This window comes from Asterias rubens, chromosome 8 (genome assembly GCF_902459465.1).
Source record: "Asterias rubens chromosome 8, eAstRub1.3, whole genome shotgun sequence".
In the NCBI taxonomy this organism is placed as follows: domain Eukaryota; kingdom Metazoa; phylum Echinodermata; class Asteroidea; order Forcipulatida; family Asteriidae; genus Asterias; species Asterias rubens.
In genome coordinates, this window is record NC_047069.1 from 612,073 (window position 1) to 632,288 (window position 20,216).

The window sequence follows — 20,216 nt, forward strand, 5'->3', positions numbered from 1 at the left end:
TCAAGTAATATTTCAAGGGAAGCTTTCTACTATCATCATCATCAAACGGTGTAAGTTTAATGTAAATATTTGGACATTGTGTTTCGTATCCAACAAAAAGTACCCAGCCTCTTTAAGGGTGCGTTCAGACACGGTACAAAAGTTGGTTTAACTCATGGTTCAACTCGATCGAGTTCAACTCAGTGTGTCTGAACGGATCTAAAGTTAGTCCGAATTGAGTTCAACCCACAAAAGATAAACCGTCCAGGGAGGGGGTTTATCTTTAGACCGCTTCGGGTTTATCTTTTAACACTGTGTGTGAACAGAATAAAAAAGACCACATCCGGTTTAACTCACAACAGGCGACCCATTGACCTCCGTAATCGTTCTGTAAACACACGGTGACCAATGAACAGGACAATGAACAGGATGTTAGAGTAACGGGGTCGCGTTTTCTTTGACCTCTTAAAACCAAAGATAAACCGGATCAGGTTTAACTCAGTGCTGTCTGAACGCAAAGGGGTTTTATTTTTACGATCACCCCCTGCTGCTCGTAAAAGTTAAACCGGTTCGGGTCTAACTTAGTACGCTGTCTGAACATACCCAATGCTTAGTCTTATAAACATACAAACCCTGTATCGATTGATGAGAGGGGAGTTCATTCCAAAGTGATTGGTAAAGGTTAAATAAATGACTTGTTCCCAATGGGGTTTTCGTTGCATGCAGTGCAGTTGGTTGCTCCCAAGGTGGCTGTAAAAATGACTGTGTGTGACCATAAAGAAAGTCTGTGAAAATGTGGACTCAATTGGTCATCGAAGTTGGCAAGAGAATAATGAAAGAACAAACATCCTTGTTGCACAAATTTGTGTGCTTTCAGATGCCTAAAAAAGGCTTCAGGCCTGAAGTCTTTTATTAGATTCAAATATTTGAGTGAGACATCACCTCTTTCTCAAAAACTATGTGACTTCAGATGGAGCCTTTTCTATGTTTATACTCTCAGCAGTAACCAAGTAAGTTTTCATTCTAATAATTATTTTTAGTAGTTACGAATAGTGTCCAGTGCATTTTAACAAGTTAACTGTGTTAGGCCGAAACATTGTAAACTAGAGTGTAAACAAATCTAACGCCGAGTATGCAGAATAAAAAACAATGCCCCCATCCGTGAAATCCTCAAATGTACCGTATGAACTCCCCTGGGGCTAATCGAAAAGAAATGCCAATCAACGCCGACAAAATTCACTGAGGCAAGAAAAAACAACCAACAGATAAATGGAAAATGAGAAGACTTTTGTGTCCAAGTTTGGCCTCGACACACTTCCTCCTCAACAAGCCTTTATTCTGCTGGCAAACCTAATTGCAGATTGTTAATTTATTTGTTTTTCTATCACTGTCTTTGGATAGTTAAACTAACCCTCCATGAGAGTAGATTCCTTTAAATGTTTTTTTGTTTGTATTTTTTTATTTTTGTATGCAAGTTGCCAGACACACAAGGCCTGAAGGCCGCTTCAAGGTGTGGGCTACAATTATTTTTGTCCAGAGGCCGTTGCATGCCACCTACTCTTTGGGCTGAAACAGGGTTACCCCCTTTACAGTCCATACGGATGTAGGCTTGGGTATCATCAGTACGTAGCCTGGCCGGTTGAGCAGAAAGCACTACCTCCCCAATTTTATGTTGCAAGTGTCACACCCAGGATTTGAACCCACACTCTGCTGATCAAACACCAGAGCTTGAATCCGGTGCTCTTAAACGCTCGACTATGACACGCCACGATGTATAACCAAAAATATGTCAATAACACTGAGGTAAGTACATGTAGTACTAAAAAATCGCACCTTCTTGCGAAGGTACAAAGTCTTCTCTTAAGGGGTTTGGGTACTTTTTGTACCACACAAAACACAATGTCCAGAGATTTACATAAAACTAACACGGTTTTGAAGATAATGATGGTCAAAATAAAACTAGGTGCTATTATTTTTGAGAAATGAGTAAAACAATGTCACAAAAATAATTTCCTATCTCTGGTAGCATGAACAATGTATTTTTTGTGACTCTCCTGAAGACATTGCTCTGTGATTTTCAATTTTTTCTCGATGACTACTAAAGCTGAAACTTCTACGGGTAAACTATATTGCATAAGTAGTTTCCCCATGTTGTTCTTTACTTCAAATATGAAAAAGTGAGAAAAAAAACTGATGGACTAGTAAAAAGACAAGCTCACTGGTCCCGCTCCCCAGTCATTGAAAACTTATAGGAAAAACCCTGCATACTGATGGTACTGATTTGTACTGAAAGCACTCACCTCAGAGACAACATGAGATCACCAGGCTAATCTTTTTTCCCTTGATGCACTTACATGAATTACATCCATTAAATATTAAATTGAATTTCTCTCACTGTAAGAAATTATAATTCATATGGAAGCCCTGAGTAAATGAACTTACCTTGTAGAATATAATTAATAAATCATCCAACTTTCCATGCAAGTCACCTGTAAGCGAAAACAGTAACAACAAAACAAAAATAATTTAACAACAATAAAAGCGAGGGTGGGCAAATACTGTGCTTCTGATTCCCATATTAATAATACTATACTACTACTATTAACAATAATAACAGTGGTTTCTTATATAGAAAGCACATCCGTCACTCAGTGACACTCAAGGCGCTTTAACATACATTCATAAATACCCCAGACAGTTTTGCTACTCCTATTGGTTGAGAGCGCGTCACGTGGGGGTGTTTAAACGGTTTATTATGACCAGCTGGTACTGTTTATAACCGACTGGCTTTCACGTGTCTGGCGCGCAAGCTAACGCGCGCCAATATTATAACGCAGAACATAATTCATAGCTATTAGTAACAGCGCATATTCTAAACAGATTCTTCACTAAGTTTTTGAAGAAAATATTTCAAACCTCGAATTTTCAATTGTCAAAGTGTCTATAATTGTATTTTTTAAACAATAAGGCATTTATGAATGGGAATAAAAGATTAGTGGCTCGTTCTTAAACGCCCGTTTAAATTCTTGCAGGGTCGTTGCCATGCGATAAAGGCCCTCACCTTCGGCTTGGGCCTTAATCATACGGCAACGACCCTGACGGTTTTAAACGGCCGTTTAAGAACTCGTCGCTACCCTTTTATTCCCTTTATATTTTCCTGCAAGGTATGTAGGACTACGTTTGAATTATGAGCACATGGGGGGTTCCCTTCTCTTTTCTCTACGTGCGTTACACAACACACGAGACCAACGTCTTTACGCCCCATCCGAAAGACTAAGCATCATGGTTACGTGTCTTGCTTAAGGACACAGATTTCACAACTGGGACTCGAACCCACACTCTGCTGAACAGAAACCAACCAGAAACATGTCACGTATCCAATGAAGTGAGTGGCCCAGTTGAATAGTGGACCCTACAATTTATTGTATGTTTAATGAGCGCCCATGTGATTTATCTTCAAGCAAACTTGACGTGCAGCTTATTATTTTTCCCAGTTTTCTTTTTTCATAATATCTTTCGAACATTAGCGAAATGCTTTCCAGCGTCAAAAGTAATGTGATTAGATTGCATTGGAATGATTGAGAGAAGTTGTTATAAGACGCCACTGTCAGCTGTGTAATCACAACGCTCGTACTCAAAGTGACTTTGCATTAAGCAACAGGAAATGTGTATACACTACTTTGTGGCAACGACACGCACATAGATCATTATTGAAATTTATGATGTACAGGAATTCCTCAATGTTTCTCATAATGAAACCAAGAATACCTCGTAAGTGAATTTAATCACTGTAGCTCGCAAGCCTGAGGAAACCTGATACATATTCTTTTACATAGCACTATGTAATAGTTTATAAGGTACTGTGGCGCTTTATGCAAACCAGGAACTCTGGGGCAAACCCCTGCTCTATAAGATAAGTGCACTGGGTTATTTTATGTGCATTACACAATACATGGGACCAACAGCTTTACGTCCCATCCGAAGGATGAAGCAATGGTTTAAGTGTCTTGCTTATGGACACAAGTGTTACAGCTGGGGATTCGAACCCACTCTCTGCTGATCAGAAACACCAGAGTTTGAATCTCGTGGTCTTAACCGCTCGGCCACGACACTTACACTAAAAACGGCTTTAAGTAGTCCATTTATCAGTATTTAAAGGCTCCTATGTATGAGCATAACTTTTGTATAAAATAATTCTCCTAAGCGCGAAAAAACCTTGCAACGTTTCGAAAAACCGATTCCCAAAAACAATTTTCAAAAGATGAACTTGTGGGCATAACCCGTCCTTTATACAGATGGATCGCACATAGCGTCATCAGCCGCCATATTTGATGATTAACAATGGAAAAGTGCACACGTATGCACGCATACTGCACTGAGCACAACGCTCAGCCAATGATAGCCTTTTCACGCAAGCACATTTCATCAAAGATGGTGGTCAATGACGGCATGTGCAATCCATCATTAGATTAAATCTCACTTACCACAAACGGTTATTTGTTTTGCAAGTGCCGTCGTGGCCTGGTTGACGTTGGGCTTGGTCATGAGCAGCTTGCGCGCTTCCAGTAAGACCTGAATGCAGTACTTTGCGTGTAGAGGGTGACCTTCTTTAAGACTCTCTATGAGATCCTGGAGTTGCTTGGGGTTAAGAGGTAACGTCAGGTGAACCCCGTCGTACGATGCTTCCACAGGGATCTGGTTGCCATCCAGATTGTCCAGCTTATCGTCTCGGATAACGTGGGGGTTCTCTTCTGATGGAAAAGGCAAAATAAAACAATAATAGTAAAATAACAATATTTATAATAATAACAATATTGAAGTCTTATATAGCGCACGCATCTACCAAAAAGGTACTCAATGCGCTGAGTATATACATACACAAACTTTCAGAAAGATAGGCTATTACAGTGATGAATTCTGAGACCCTTATTTTAAGGGTTTACAATGTGCTACGGCGCATTCAACAGCCACATCTTCATGTAGGAACACCTTGGCGAACCCCTTCTCTTTTTGACGAGTGCACTGGGTCATTTTACATGCGTTCATTTAGGTCCCATCCCAAATTTATGAGGACAAAACATGAGTAATAATATTTATTAATAGAGGTAATAAAATGTATTACAACTTTATGAACATAAAAGGTAAAGGATGGCCATGAGGGGTTGTAGAGAAAATGAAAAAAATATTAAAATTGTACCTTCATCTGATATTTGATTCTGAGGCTGGAGAAAGCTGGCCTTGGGCGAGTCCCCGATGGACGCAATCATGTCATTGAAGAAGTTATAGAGCTGTAAGGATGAAAAAGAAACAAACGGAAGGATATAATTAATCAATGTAGAACTGAATAACAAAAGTTAAATATTCCTTTTGGTTTGAAAAGGAGACGTATCAAAATGGATTTAACTGTGTCGTCTTAGACGGTTGGAATATCTGTCATCTATAACTGAAGTCATCTATAACAACAAGAAAGGGCAACGACAATCAGTTCAAAATACACAACATCTCATCTAACATCTACGAACAATTTTTTTTCCAAGAACACTGAAATTATGGAATAATCTTCAACAATCTCCCATAGATTCCAAATCCCACCAAATCTTTGAAAGCAATTACATTCACATCTTAGGCCTAAACCACAAAACAAATTAGACGACGCTCTCCTGACCTCCTTGTAAAGTTCCCCAGCAGAAGTTTCAGGAGGACAACTACCAAGTAGATTAAAGCCATTGGACATTTTCGGTAAACAGTATTATCCTAGGCCCACACTTTGTGTATCACAACTTATATATAAAATAACAAACCTGTGAAAATCTAGGCTCAATCGGTCATCGGAGTCAGGAGAAAATAACGGGAAAACCCACCCTTGTTTCCGCACGTTTTGCCGTGTCATGACATGTGTTTAAAACAAATCTATATCGAGAATTGATATTGTTTTAATGTTTTCTCAAAAAGTAAAGCATTTCATGGAATAATATTTCAAGACAAGTCTTTCACCATTAACTTCTGTAAACCCTGTAAGTTATTTGTAAATCTGTGAACTTTTTTTTTTTTTTTTTCTGAACCGAAAGGGTCCAACGAGTGATGGGGAGAGGTTGATAATGTAAAACATTGTGAGGAACGGCTCCCTCTGAAGTAACGTAGTTTTCTAGAAAGAAGTAATTTTCCACGAATTTGATTTTGTGACCTCAAGTTTAGAATTTGAGGTCTCAAAATCAAGCATATATTAAAGCACACAACTTCGTGTGACAAGGGTGTTTTTTCTTTCATATTTATCTCGCAACTCCGACGACCAATCTAGCTCAAATTTCTACAGGTTTATTATTGTATGCATATGTTGATATACACCATGTGAGAAGACTGGTCTTTGACAATTACCAACAGTGTCCAATGGCTCTAAACAAGTAGGGTCATACAATGGAAATGATCAAAGGAAATTAAATGTTTTTTGGGGTTGAACAAAGAATTGACTAGAGTAGGATTCTAACCAACGACCTCCGGATTAACGTGCCGGCGCTCTACCAACTGAGCTATCTAGCCCTATATTGGCGATGTCCCTGGCACCCCCGAACAAAGATATTGACAAAATAGGGACACCGCCAACATAGGGCTAGATAGCTAAGTTGGTAGAGCGCCGGCACGTAAATCGGGAGGTCCTTGGTTTCGAATCTCACTCTAGCCAATTCTTTGTTCAACCCCAAAACTCATTTCAAAATTTACCCAGTCAGTTTCCCTTGTGGTTTATATTGAAAATAAATGTTGTAAAAAAAAGAAATTCTGAAAGCTTACTTGTTATAAAGATGGTAATGATTCATGTAGTAAGAATCCTGTACAAATTATTTTGTCTGAAGTGAAGATGTTGGTTAGAAATCTATAAAAGTAGATTATGTATGTCAATCAGTTTGCATCTCCAAAGATAATGGTGGGGTAGTGTTTTGTTTTTTATTTGATCAACTGCTAAATTTACATTCATGAGTTGAATGGAAATTTCTAAAGATGTAATACCGTGGACAAAATATGGTGCCCTTTAACAAGATTAAACATTGTTAAAGCGCTTTAGAGCAAACCTAGAAAGAGTTTAACAGAAGTTAAACAGACAGAGAAAAGAAGAAGGTGTTGAGAAGTTGTTTGAATATCTGAATGGTAGTAGAGACTCTGATGTGAACAGAGAATTTGTGCCATTATATAGAGCGGCTATATAACAACTAGACATTAGGTGTTTTTGAACAAACACAAAGCTGTTCCGTGTTCTTTTGCTTGGATTATGAGCTAAAATGACCAAGGAGTAAATAATTGAAAAAAAGACGAAAATGCTGAATGAGTTATGGTGCCACTTCCGGTTGACCCGGAAGTAGAGGTCGACATGGGGTCATGGTAACCTAAGGCTAATCTCCAATGCCCAATGCTCCAAAGATATTTGTAGAAACAAACAAAGAGAGGCTGGCTACAAACTATTTTCATCAGAGAAGCAGTAAAACTGCACACTTACACTCCCGAGACTCCTTCTAGTGTTCATTTTTACCAGACGGCCAGCACAATTGATGTTTTGCGACAAGGCGCGCCATGCAGATAAATTATACTTCTGACACCCTCAAATTACACATGGGAGATATTAGTTTTGTGAGACCGATGGTGGGATTATTGGCTAGCCAGCTTTATTTGCACACTATTTCAAGACGGCACTCTATTCACTAGCTGTTGATTACGGAGTGCTTTAAGGTTAAAGAAATACATGGGTTTGTTGTGTGGCCAAGTGTGTTTGAGAGTGATCGATTGTCATTAGACTTTGTCTATTGTCGATTCTATGTTCACGAAATGCCATAGTGACGTTTATGAAGCATGGTTAGCATGGTCTCGTACAATAAGTGGCGTAACTAAGGGAGGCACATTATTTTTATGCAAGTCGCCTGACACACAAGGCCTGAAGGCCACTTCAAGGAGTGGGCTACAATCAACTATTTTTCCAGGAGCCATTGCAAACTATTCCCAGGGCTGAAATAGGGTTACCCCATTTTAAAGTCCATATGAAAATAGTCAATCTGTCTCATAAAAATTGGTTTAGCGTCTAATGATTATGAATTGCACAAAAACAAAGTTGTAATTCAGTAATCAGTCGACAATAGTCATTAGCTAAAAAAAAACTACAGACCGGTTGCAAACTTAAAATATCTTGGAAAAGTCATCGAACGAGTAGTGTCATCACGTATTTCTGATCACATTCATACTTTCAACCTGTCCGACGTGTTCCAGTCAGCATACAAGCCTTTCCATGGGACCGAGGCTGCACTAGTCCGTGTGAGCAACGATATTCTCTCTTCTATGGACAATGGTAACCTTACAGCACTAGTCCTGCTAGACCTGAGTGCTGCTTTTGACACTGTTGATCATAACATCCTTCTCTCTCGGCTCCAGAATCACCTTGGCATAGAGGACACAGCCCTAGCATGGTGCAAATCGTATCTCCACAATAGAACTCAGCATGTATGTATTGGCACTGCGATATCCGACCCTGTTGTTTTGAACTACTCTGTGCCACAGGGGTCGGTACTCGGCCCGCAGTGGTTTACGCTGTACACTTTACCGATTCGTGACATCATCCTCAAATTTAATCTGAATTACCATGTGTACGCAGACGACACTCAGCTATACATCACGTTTAAATCTTCTCAAGAAAACGCCAATGCATCTATTGCAAGACTTGAGAAATGCATCCAAGAGATTCGACGTTGGACACAACAAAACTTCCTGAAGTTAAATGATGATAAGACAGAGTTCCTTTTATTTGGGTCACGTCAACAGTTAACTAAGGTTTCAGTGCCATACATCTCCATCGGTGATGCTCGGATAGCTCCCTCGCTAAAAGCTCGGAACTTGGGGGTTATTTTTGATTCATCGATGACACTTCAGCCACACATCAACAATATTGTTCGTTTATCATCATATCACATCAGGAATATAGGTAAGATTCGCAAGTACTTGGATAAAAGTGCCACTGAAAAGGTCATTCACGCATTTGTTACTTCTCGTCTTGACAACGGCAATGCTCTTCTATACAGTCTGCCTAACAACCAGATTTCCCGACTTCAACGGCTCCAAAATACTGCTGCCCGCATTGTGACACTGTCTAGAAAATCCTGTTCTATCACCCCCATTCTGAAACAACTACACTGGCTCCCTATCTCTCAACGAATCATCTTCAAGCTGATCAAGTTCCATGCTTCTCCTCATTGAACCCAAGTCTCGACACTCATGGGGTGACAGGTCTTTTTCTTCAGCCGCGCCACGCATCTGGAACTCTCTACCACTTAATCTTCGATCTTGTGTTTGTACCGCAAAATTCAAGTCTCTTCTCAAAACTTATCTTATGTCACAGGTTTTCAATGACTAATTTTGTTGTGTCTGTTTTTCTTTGTGTTTTGTTTTTGTTTTGGTTTTACTGCGCCTTGAACACCCAGCAGGGTGGATATGTGCGCATTACAAGTCTTATTATTATTATTATTATTATTAGCTTAGGGGATTCGAACCAACAACCTTGAAACTGCAAGTCTTGCAACTAAGGTGACATGGGGTGCACCCACAAGGAATAATCCCCCCCCCCCCCCCACAGAAGTGTGGATGGGGTCTACGAACGAATACTTACTGGTAGAGTCGAATTACTAATTTGCATAGACTCGCACCGAGGAAAGGCGGTGGGTATACGCGGTGCTACTGCATGTCTTTAAGGGCGTAGGACCCAGGCGTGCTCCAAAGTTCAGAGAACGCCTCGCGGACCCTAGGCCCGATTAAGGTCCATGCCCGAATGAATGGAGGTTTCGTCTCCATGGGTGAACAGAACTTATTGTAATGTTAGCCCTCTATTATATGGGAAAATCACATACAAGCGTGATCCCTAACGAGGTGGAGCTTCTTCAGGCTTCACAGCTTCACAGGGGTGGATCGAATGGCGACTAGGCCGGAAGTAGGTGAGGAGACGAAGCTGAATAGGCCTGCCCGAGGAAAAAGGGGGGGGGGGCACGCATTGACGCAAGTTCAACACCTGGTCCACTGATGGGCGGGCCAGCTCCTTCTGAAAGTCGGGGGCCACACCGATGAAGATGGGCACCTGAGAGGGGATTGGGTGCGACTTCTCGTCTGTCACCAAGAACCCCAGGTTGGGCGTGAGGTGTCAAGTTATCTTGAGCGTTGCTGCCGTCGCCTCCCTGGACCGACCCACGATTAACCAATCGTCGAGGTGATGGAAAATCATCACCCCTCGTCTCCAAAGTGCTGCCCAATCAGCCTTAGCTACTTCGCCTGTGGCGTGGAGGCCTGTGGTGTCCTCAGGTCCATCTCGTCCGTGGCCTTAAGGCGTTTAGCCTCGGACTCCATGGACTCCTGAAAATTACCCGCAAACAGGACTTTCCCCCATCAGAGGGAGCGCGTTGATACGCTTGTCGTGCCCCGCGGACGGGAGACAAAAAACGCATCTTAGACGCGCAGCCGTTAGGCCGATGTTGCTAGGGTCAAAACCCTTGCAAACTGGTCCAGATCGGTATGCAGCCTGCTGTCAGTAAATGGATGGAAGCTACCAACATGACTGCCGGAACCGCTGAGTCCTCAACACCAGCTAGTGTGAGGAACTCAGATAGAAGGAGTCGGAAGGACGACGTGCCCATGCCAAAGTGTGACGCTGAGTCCCTCTTCCCGACTACCTCTTCCATTTTCCCTTGGGCTTTGTCTGCAAAGGGAAATTTGGAAGGAGCTGTCCCCCTATCGGTAGAACTGGTAGAACTGGGTTCACAAAAAATATATATCGAAGTCCACCGTGGGGAATCGATAATAAGTCTCCACCCACTTGGAGTAAGTATTCCCAAATGGTCGCCAGCATAATGCCCTCGATATACGGTCACTGCAGACACGATCGAGTGGCATAGCTGGAAAATTATTTCCGCTCCGCAGAGTCGGGCCTGTCCTCCACTTGAATGATTGTCGTTCAGCAGGAGGATCCTCAGATTTCTCGACGGGAAGGCCCGGCATCCGAGTCCTGTCCCGCTTGACAAGGCGCAATTTAGTTTCGGTAATTGACGACCGCTGAATGCTAGTGGCCAACTCGTCCTTTTCCAGGGACGAGTAGCTAGCCGGACTCAAAAAAGGGTCGGAGGCACCCAGCAAAGGCGTGCCACCAAATGGCAGAGCTGTGCCCAAACCATGATGGTCCGACCCCTATCGGACACGAAGGACCCCGAAGGGTGCAGGCTGATCCCCGGCGGGGATGGTGCCCTTGTACTAAAGTGCGGGACTGTCCATCCTGCCTCGCGCCACCCCACGTAAGAAGTGTGTGGTAGGTGCGGAGCAGTGGCTGTGAGGGGAGGCCGGCGCTTACCACGTTCAATTTCAAACATTGTGATTGGAACTGTTTACTACCCTCCCAAAAGCATTATTGCTCAACCTCTGCTTGATCACATCAGTTCCACTGTTGATCAAATTCTCACACGGCAGCCCGATTCCGGCATTATTGTCATGGGTGATTTTAACCGGCTAGAACTGGACCCTCTTTTGTCAAATAACTTTATTCAAATTGTGGACAAGCCAACTCGTGAAGATGCCATTTTAGACAAGATCATCACCAACCTATCATCATTCTACAATCCTGTAGAAATCAGCTCCCCTCTTGGTCTTAGTGATCACCGCTGTGTCATTGTCAGACCTAAAAGCCCCATCCGCAATACCAACACCAGCAAGACTCGAGTGGTACGGCCCATGAAGGACAGCGACGTGCAAGAATGTGGTTCATGGTTGAGTGACCATGGGGGACTCCCAGCTACCCTGCTCCATGTAAACAATCCTTCAACCCATTACATTGCAAGCGCCCCACAGCCCATGGCGTGGGTGGGTGTTAATCGGGTAAGGCGGCCCTGCAAAAGCCCGTCAACGACCGTCGTGGGGGAACCCACGTGGTCAGCGAGGGCCGGGTAAGCCGAGCCGTGTGGAGAGGGGGATGCCCTCCGGCTGCAGCAACCCCGAGGCCGGGTCGAGAGAGGGCACGGTGCGCTCCGGATTGGAGCCACCCCTAGCCCTACTTCTTCTAGTTATCGCCCCAGCACCAGCTTTCTTTGTCTTGCTTGGGCGTTTAACCTTCGATTGGGTAGACCATGGAGGAATAATTAGGAATTAATCTTTCTCCATGGGTAGACCCACGCACACTGGTGACCAGAGAAGTGGAACGGAAGTCTCCCCTCCTTGGGAGGTCCGCCAGCCGGTTGAATGGCTTGCCTTTCTGGGAGCCAGACATAGACGCGTCAGATCGCTTGACGGTGAATGTCGGGCGTGACGGTCTTTCTTGGTATTCTGTCTCTTGTGCAAATATCGGTCCCGGGTCGAATCTGAGGCCCTCTCGGAGGAAATCTGGGCGACCGGGACACCCGAGTAACGGGTATAACCCGAAGAGGAGGGCGGGCCCTGTGAGCGGGGTGTGCCAGGGGACTCCCAGCTACCCGACTCCACGTCACCAGTCCTTCTACCCATCTCAAGCGCACCACCGCCTATGGCGTGGGCGGGTGACGATCGGGTAGGATGGCCTCGCGAAGGCCCATCAACGACCGTCGTGGGGGAACCCACGTGGTCGGCGAGGGCCGGGTTCACTGAGCCGTGTGGAGGGGGGGAATCCCTCCGGCTGCAGTGACCCCGAGGCTCGAGAGAGGGCGCGGTGCGCTCCGGAACGGAGTCACCTTTAGCCCTACCTCTCTTGGTCGCCGCCCCGGCACTAGTTTTCTTGGACTTGCCGGGGCGCTTGACCTTAGATTGGGTGGACCCACGTACGCTGACCGAAGAGGGAGAGCGGGAAGGCTCCCTCCTTGGTCAGTAGGTCCCCCAGCCGACGCAGCCGACTGAGGCTGCGGGGGCCGGTTGAAGGGCGAGCCCAGCGACGGAGTGTCACCGGCGCAGCCCTCCGACTGTCCCGGGGGAATGGGCGTACCCCCAGTTCCAACAGTCGAAGCCCTCCCCAATTTCCATTGAACTTCTCATTTATAACGATCTTTATCTAAAACACTTCAACTAAACAACAACTCAACTATCTTCAATCTCAGTCTTTATTTCAAATCTCAGCAATAAAGGTAAGGTGTTTTTATTTCATTTTAAAAACGGTAAACTGTTGGACACAGAATTATTTACGTCCTCACCCAACTGTGGCTAAGAGAAAAGAGGACGACTTCGTGGCAAGCATGTCGTGGGGCATTGTGGGTAGGACGGTGGAGAGCGCTATTGTGTGTAAAGTCTCAGCAATATTGCCTGGCGGCATAGGGAATATGCAAATTAGTAATTCGACTCTACCGGTAAGTAGAGTGAAGTAGACTCAAGAGTTTTCAAACAGGGAATTGTAGATTCATTTTCGAGGCGGAATAAATTCCAACCTCATTGCAAAAAAAAACTGTCAACTTCTCACAGTTATCTCTTGAAGGGTAAGTACCTTTCAGGGCAAGTCGGAGTATAATTGGTTTCTGACACTTTCAGGAGTGCTTTCCATCCAATCTTCTATTTAAATTGTGTGTCAATGATTATGTATGGACATGTACAAGTACAAAAAATAGTTTCAACCATTAGAGTCTTTCTTGTAGACCCTCAAAATATTCTATTCTAGACAAATTTGAGAGCCCAGGAAAATGGATACAGTGTAACAAAATTGCCCAATTGTAACCTGGGGGTTGTTGACTTCCAATATCAGGTATTTGGGACAACATTTTATGGGCCTTAAAAAAGTTGGTCCTATTTGCTGAGAAGTGTAGGGACATTTTCAAGATTGATGCTCGGACATTTGGTAACTAGTATTGTCGTTCACTTGACGGGCCCCGAAACTCCCAATATAAAATTTAGCAGCTAGATAAAAGTTCAAAAGTCAATGAATAGTTTCCCCTTTATACTGTTAAAAGCTGTGAGAATTCCAAGTACTGTTTGTGTATTTTTTCATATTTATAGCATTTTGCACTGTATGTTATGGAAGTTTATTTAGTGGGTGCTCCCACAAGCAGTAATAAAGGGATGTGTAAATTTATTTCCGAATTGAAAGATTTACAATCTCACTGCAAAAAACTTTCAACATCTGACAGTTATCGACTAAATGTTATAGTTGTACAAACAGGTCGAGATAGAATCTCTTGAAGGCTAAGTACCTTTCAGGGCAAGTCGGAGCATAATTGGTTTAGCCTGACACTTTGAGGAGTGCTTTCCAAAATGCATGTCAATGATTATGTATGGACATGTACAAGTGCAACAAATATAAATAGTGGACTGAGGTTTCGAGAATAGAAAGAGTCTTTCTCGGAGGCTGAATGACATCTACAAGTGGTACAAATTTAAACCCAGACGGTGCTCCTACATTTTTTAAGCAAACAAGGTGCGTCAAATACATTTCGTTTAAAGAGGCCAGTCATACTTCACAGTGGTTTTTGTTTATGTTTCGTTTTTATTTGACTTCCACTCACTCCAACTTGTACTGTTATTTTTGTTGGTAGTTTTTGTTGATGGTGCTTTTTGTTATTATTTTTTTTTTTTAAATCAAATAAATAAATGACCAAAATAAATAGCTCACAGGATAAATTGTGAGCTTTCTAACTTTTCTGTTTCCATTCCTGTGCTCAAATGTAGATGTACACAGTGTTAATTGTTCATTTGATTTGGTCTAATTAAATAAAAAGTTGGTTTCTCATTTGGTTTAACATTTTAGCGCGCATACCGATTGGAGTCTGCCCTATTATTCCGTATACCCCCTACAACTGTATGTTGTATTTTGAGTTCTAAACATGTGTATAAAACCCAGCAAACAGTACATGTAGATAGAGCACGATCCTAAGACAACAAAAAGCTTAAAATAGCCGAAGGTTGCCATCAGAACCACCACAGCTCCCAAGAGATTTTACAAGGTGCCACTGTCAACCTAAGCTTCAAGAATGACAGTAATATTAATAATAAATCATTCTTGTAATGAATGTTCCTGTAATTTTCACACAAAGTAAAGCCTCCTCTATTGACCCCTTGCACTCACGTCACACGCGGCGACTGCGCCACGCTTACCATTTTGGTTGGAATTAGGTTTACGTGTAAATGCTGCATCGCCTAAAATGCGCACTTCACTGATTAACGCACAGTGACATTGCCCACCAATATGGTGCATTCAAGATTATTTGATGATGATTTCCGGTGAATTGGGTCAATTGGCCTGGAATTACACACAGGCCAGTCAAGAAGCCCATGGCCTTCATTGCCACTGATCTTGGCCTTGGTGCCCCTTCAAAATTTTCAATTGACTTTAAAGCCATTGGACCCTTTCAGTAAACAGTGTTTTCCAAGGCCCACACTTTGTGTACCACAACTTCTATATCAAATAACAAACCTGTGAAAATTAAGGCTCAATCGGTCATCGGAGTCGGGAGAAAACAACGGAAAAACCCACCCTTGTTTCCGCGCGTTTCGCCGTGTCATGACATGTGTTTAAAATAAATCCGTAATTCTCGTTAACGAGAATTTATATTGTTTTGCTGTTTTCTCAAAAAGTCAAGCATTTCATGGAATAATATTTCAAGAGAAGTCTTTCCCCATTGCCTTCTGTAAACTCTGTAAGTTATTTGTAAATCTGTGAACTTTTAATTTTTTTTCTGAACCGAAAGGGTCCAATGGCTTTAAGGTCTTCCAACGATTTTCCAATTTTGCCCTTTGCAAAATGAAAATGGCCTTAGCCTTTCAAAATTTAAACTCCAGTCCTACTTCTAAAAAACATCTTATTTTGGCCGCTTCCTGCCAGTGATTTTTTTAATTATATTTGCATCCAAGCCTGGTAATGTACAAAAGACGTATCTTTTTTTAAGGTTTCTATTGTGACATATTCTGTGCTCTCAAGTCTCAACTGAATACATCTACCCAACACATCATTGTTCATTTGAGTGTTCCATTGTCCTACATACTGTAATTGTCTCCAATGACTTAATCATTTTCTATATACAGTGCTGTTCCAAGGATTTACACATTCACTATGCCACAATATCTATCTAATTAAATTAGCATTTTCACTGAAAGAGACTTTACTATGACAGCATCCCCTACTTAAAGGCTAGGGCCCTCAGAAAGCCGTTTATAAACAGAAAATTGTGCTCGGGAAATTGTCTTTGCTTTTGGAACATTTTAGTAGGCCACTGGGCTGCAATGCAGACCACATAGTTATATATAGTGAGGGTATCCATCAAGTCTTAATGCTCAATTATTATTGTTATTTTTAAATACAAGTTTGCCCCAAACAAGGCTAAAAGCCACTCTAGGTAAGGGGCTACAAGAAGAACACAATTAAACATGAAAAATTACTCAGGAGAGCTGAAGGCAGGAATTGGTAATTCCTCTTAAAACAGTCTAGAGTGTAGGATGGAGGGAAACATCCACCAGGCAAGGAGTTCCAAAGAGATGCAGTGCATGGAATAAAGCTGTTGGAATGACTCTTTGTTCTACATCTCAACAAATCAAGAGTGTATGGATAAGAAGAAGCAGAAAGTTTGGTTTCACGCTCAAACAACCTAATAGCAGACACTAGGTCAGACATACTGGTGGAACATTTACCATGAAAATATCTGTAGTAAAGACAGCCCTGGGCCGACTACAGACCTACGATGGGAAAGAGGTTGTGACGTTGACCCCAATATAAACTAGAAAATAATGTATAGCAACATATCAAAACAGCATTAAACAACTATAAATAAAAAACAGTATCAGAAACTAAGCCAAACTATTGTATCTGGAAGAGATGGGTTTTGAGAGCAAGTTTGAAATCCTTAAGGGCGGATATGCTATGTATTCTGAGTGGGACCTGATTCCAAAGGTATGGCCCAGCATGAGAATATTGCCCCTGGTCTTCAAAAGTTTCCTATTGACTTTAAGGGAAGTGCCCTTTGCTAAATAAAAATGGCCTTGGTTGCCTTTTTAACATGTTCAAAGATGAAAAACCACGCCTGGTAAGGGCCGGCATGAGAAAAGGATCTATCCCCCAAAAACTGCATCCTAGGGGGACGACTAAATAATAACGAAGAATCGAATGATCAAAGGCGTCTAACATCTAGGATTGTACATGTTGTTTGTTGATGTGATAGGCCAATACGTCAGATCACAAAACACTTCCACACCTTCACCACTGCCAACACAATTACACTGGCTCCAAATATAGTGCTACAAATCAATAAACCACAGTGCTCCAGATATTGCTCCAGATTAGCTCATTACTCGAGGTCTATACTGGATACTCAACTGAAAATAATTTGTACAGTACTCAAAGACATCTCGATACTCAACTGAAAATTTACTTGGACCCCAATTTTAAGTACGTGTGGTCCAGTATCACTTTCCTTTCCATCCAAAGCATGCGATCATTAAAAAAGGATTAAGGATTTTTTTAAAGGCAGTGGACACTATTGGTAATTGTCAAAGACTTGCCTTCACAGTTGGTGTATCTCAACATATGCATAAAATAACAAACCTGTAAAAAATTGAGCTCAATCGGTCATCGAAGTTGCGAGATAATAATGAAAGAAAAAAACACCCTTGTCACACGAAGTTGTGTGCGTTTATATGGTTGATTTCAAGACCTCAAGTTCTAAATCTGAGGTCTCCTAATAAAATTTGTGGAAAAATACTTCTTTCTCGAAAACTATGGCATTTCAGAGGGAGCCGTTTCTCACAATGTTTTATACTATGAACCTCTCCCCATTACATGTCACCAATAAAGATTTTATGCTAATCATTATTTTTAGTAATTACCAATAGTGTCCACTGCCTTTAAAGTGCAGCACTTCTTATAACACTCCGAGATTCAAGTACTCCGTACATACGTATGCTTGGCTGTTAGACTTGGTACTCAGATATCAAAATACTTGGTACTTGATGGCCCGAGTAATAGTACTCATGTACTATTCCACTAGTACTCAGCAGTACTTGCACTTTGTAAGTAAGTACTGGAAGTTCTCTGGAGTACAACACTGCTTACTCCGTCATTGTATCCATAACTAAAAGAGCTCTAACATGCAAGTGCTCCTCGACTTGTACTCTTTGACTTGCCCGGCAGACTAGTAAAGAAGGGGTTTTGCCCACCGCTGTTTTTATTCGCATTTGTCAACCGGTAGAGCAATAATTTCAAACCCTTAGAATTGCCCGGCGGACTACTAGTAAAGAAGGGCATTCGCCCACCGCTGTTTTCACTTGCATTTGGCAACCAGGCGACCGCTAATTTCAAACCCTTAGCCTTGCCCGGCGGACTACCAATAAAGAAGAGTTTCGCACACCGCTGTTTTCACTTGCATTTGGCAACGAGGCGGCCGCTAATTTCAAACCCTTAGACTTGCCCGGCAGACTAGTAAAGAAGGGCATTCGCCCACCGCTGTTTTCACTTGCATTTAGCAACCAGGGGACCGCTAATTTCAAACCCTTAGCCTTGCCCAGCCGACTAGTAAAGAAGGGCATTCGCCCACCGCTGTTTTCACTTGCATTTAGCAACCAGGGGACCGCTAATTTCAAACCCTTAGCCTTGCCCAGCCGACTAGTAAAGAAGGGGTTTCGCCCACCGCTGTTTTTATTCGCATTTGTCAACCGGGAGAGCGCTAATTTCAAACCATTAGACTTGCCCGGGGGACTACTAATAAAGAAGGGTTTCGCCCACCGCTGTTTTCACCCGCATTTTGCCACCGGGCGACCACTAATTTCAAACCTTTTGACTTGCCCGGCGGGCGGGTTTAGCATGGCGCTGTTTTTAATTGCATTTGGCAACTGCTAATTTTGAACCCTTTGACTTGCCCGGCGGACTAGTAAAGAAGGATTTCGCCTGCCACTGTCTTCACTCGCATTTGCAGAATAGCGCATTTTGCAGAATAGCGCATTTTGCAGAATAGCGCCTTTTGCACAAGGCTGTATACTCCCCAGGGAGCTGAGATGGTTTAAGGAATGATTTAAGGCCCAGTGACCAGGGGTAATAATTTGAAGCGCTTTGGGACGCCCTTCCGGGTGTGCAAAAACACTATATAATAACTGAATATTATTATATTTATTTCTAACCCTGTAATGGCCTACTTCATAAAAGCATGATAATCTCAATGCTGAATCATTTATTACTAGCCGAGCGATCCCCTAATAGTTTCCTGTATAATGCAAGATAGTATTGATAAACTGCATGCTGCTGTGACGCTGCTTCATTACACAAGACTTTCTCTTTCGGTTTAATTTTCCGATGGTGAAACGCTAACCTTGGTCCATTTCTAATGAACATGAGTATTGTCGAGAAGAACAACACGTATGCATGTGTGAAAGAGCTTCAAGCCAAACGTGGCTATAATTTAATTAAGTCTGTCCGATAACATAATGTACTGATTGTTGCGATGATAAAAGACCTAATAGACATGGTAACCACATTTTGTTTTACTTCCAAATAAACTAATGCATTTAAGCCAATAAAAAAATAGTTTGCATGTTAGAGTTTGTATAGACTTCTTTCTTATTTAGATTCAGGGCCCAGTTGTTAGCATAAAAACTTACTTGGTAACGAGCAATGGAGAGCTGTTGATAGTATAAAATAATGTTAGAAAGGGCTCCCTCTGAAGTAAAGTAGTTTTTGAGAAAGAGGTAATTTCTCACTAAAATATTACAACTTCAGGCATGAAGCCTTTTTATCAGGCATCTGTGCAACAAGGGTGTTTTTTGTTTGTTTGTTCACTTCTCTGTTGCAACTTCAATGACCAATTGAGTGAAAACGTTCAACGATTTGTTATTTTATGCATATGTTGGGATATACCAAGTGAGAATACTGGTCTTTGCAGTTACAAAAGTGTCTTGATGGGGTCGATTTCACAAGGAGCTTATCTCGAGTTAGGACGAGTCGTCCTAACTTAGGATTAATCTTAAGTTTTACATGCTACAGTGCAAGGCTGGGACTTATCCTAAGTCCTAAGATTAATCTTAGGTGAGGAAGAGTTTTGTGAAATGAATGTTGACGTAGCTAAGTTAAGCATTTGACTATAATCATCAGTAATTTCACAAAAAGCCAAAAATATGAAAAAACAGCCAAAAACTTCACACAACTTTACAGCCAGGAAGAGGCGATTTGTTTTTAAATTTAATGAACACTCTTTTACCAAACTGTTTTAGACAAACTATTAAAAGGAATTTAAATTATTTCAGATCTTTACCTCATTGGTATGTAAAACTTCAAATGCATGCGTGGGTAATCTTAGGATTCTACACTT

At 42.1% G+C, this 20,216-nt stretch overlaps 1 protein-coding gene across 1 annotated transcript in view; it reads right to left on the reverse strand.

The window, feature by feature from the left end:
• LOC117293829 (serine/threonine-protein phosphatase with EF-hands 2-like) overlaps nucleotides 1-20,216 on the reverse strand; it is a 94,590-nt gene that overhangs the window by 21,657 nt on the left and 52,717 nt on the right. Inside the window, exons 5-7 of the mRNA XM_033776285.1 lie at nucleotides 5,177-5,267; nucleotides 4,464-4,730; nucleotides 2,422-2,468 (exon numbers count right to left, since the gene is read on the reverse strand). Coding sequence (XP_033632176.1) covers nucleotides 2,422-2,468; nucleotides 4,464-4,730; nucleotides 5,177-5,267 — 405 coding nt within the window. The remainder of the gene's footprint in view (nucleotides 1-2,421; nucleotides 2,469-4,463; nucleotides 4,731-5,176; nucleotides 5,268-20,216) is intronic.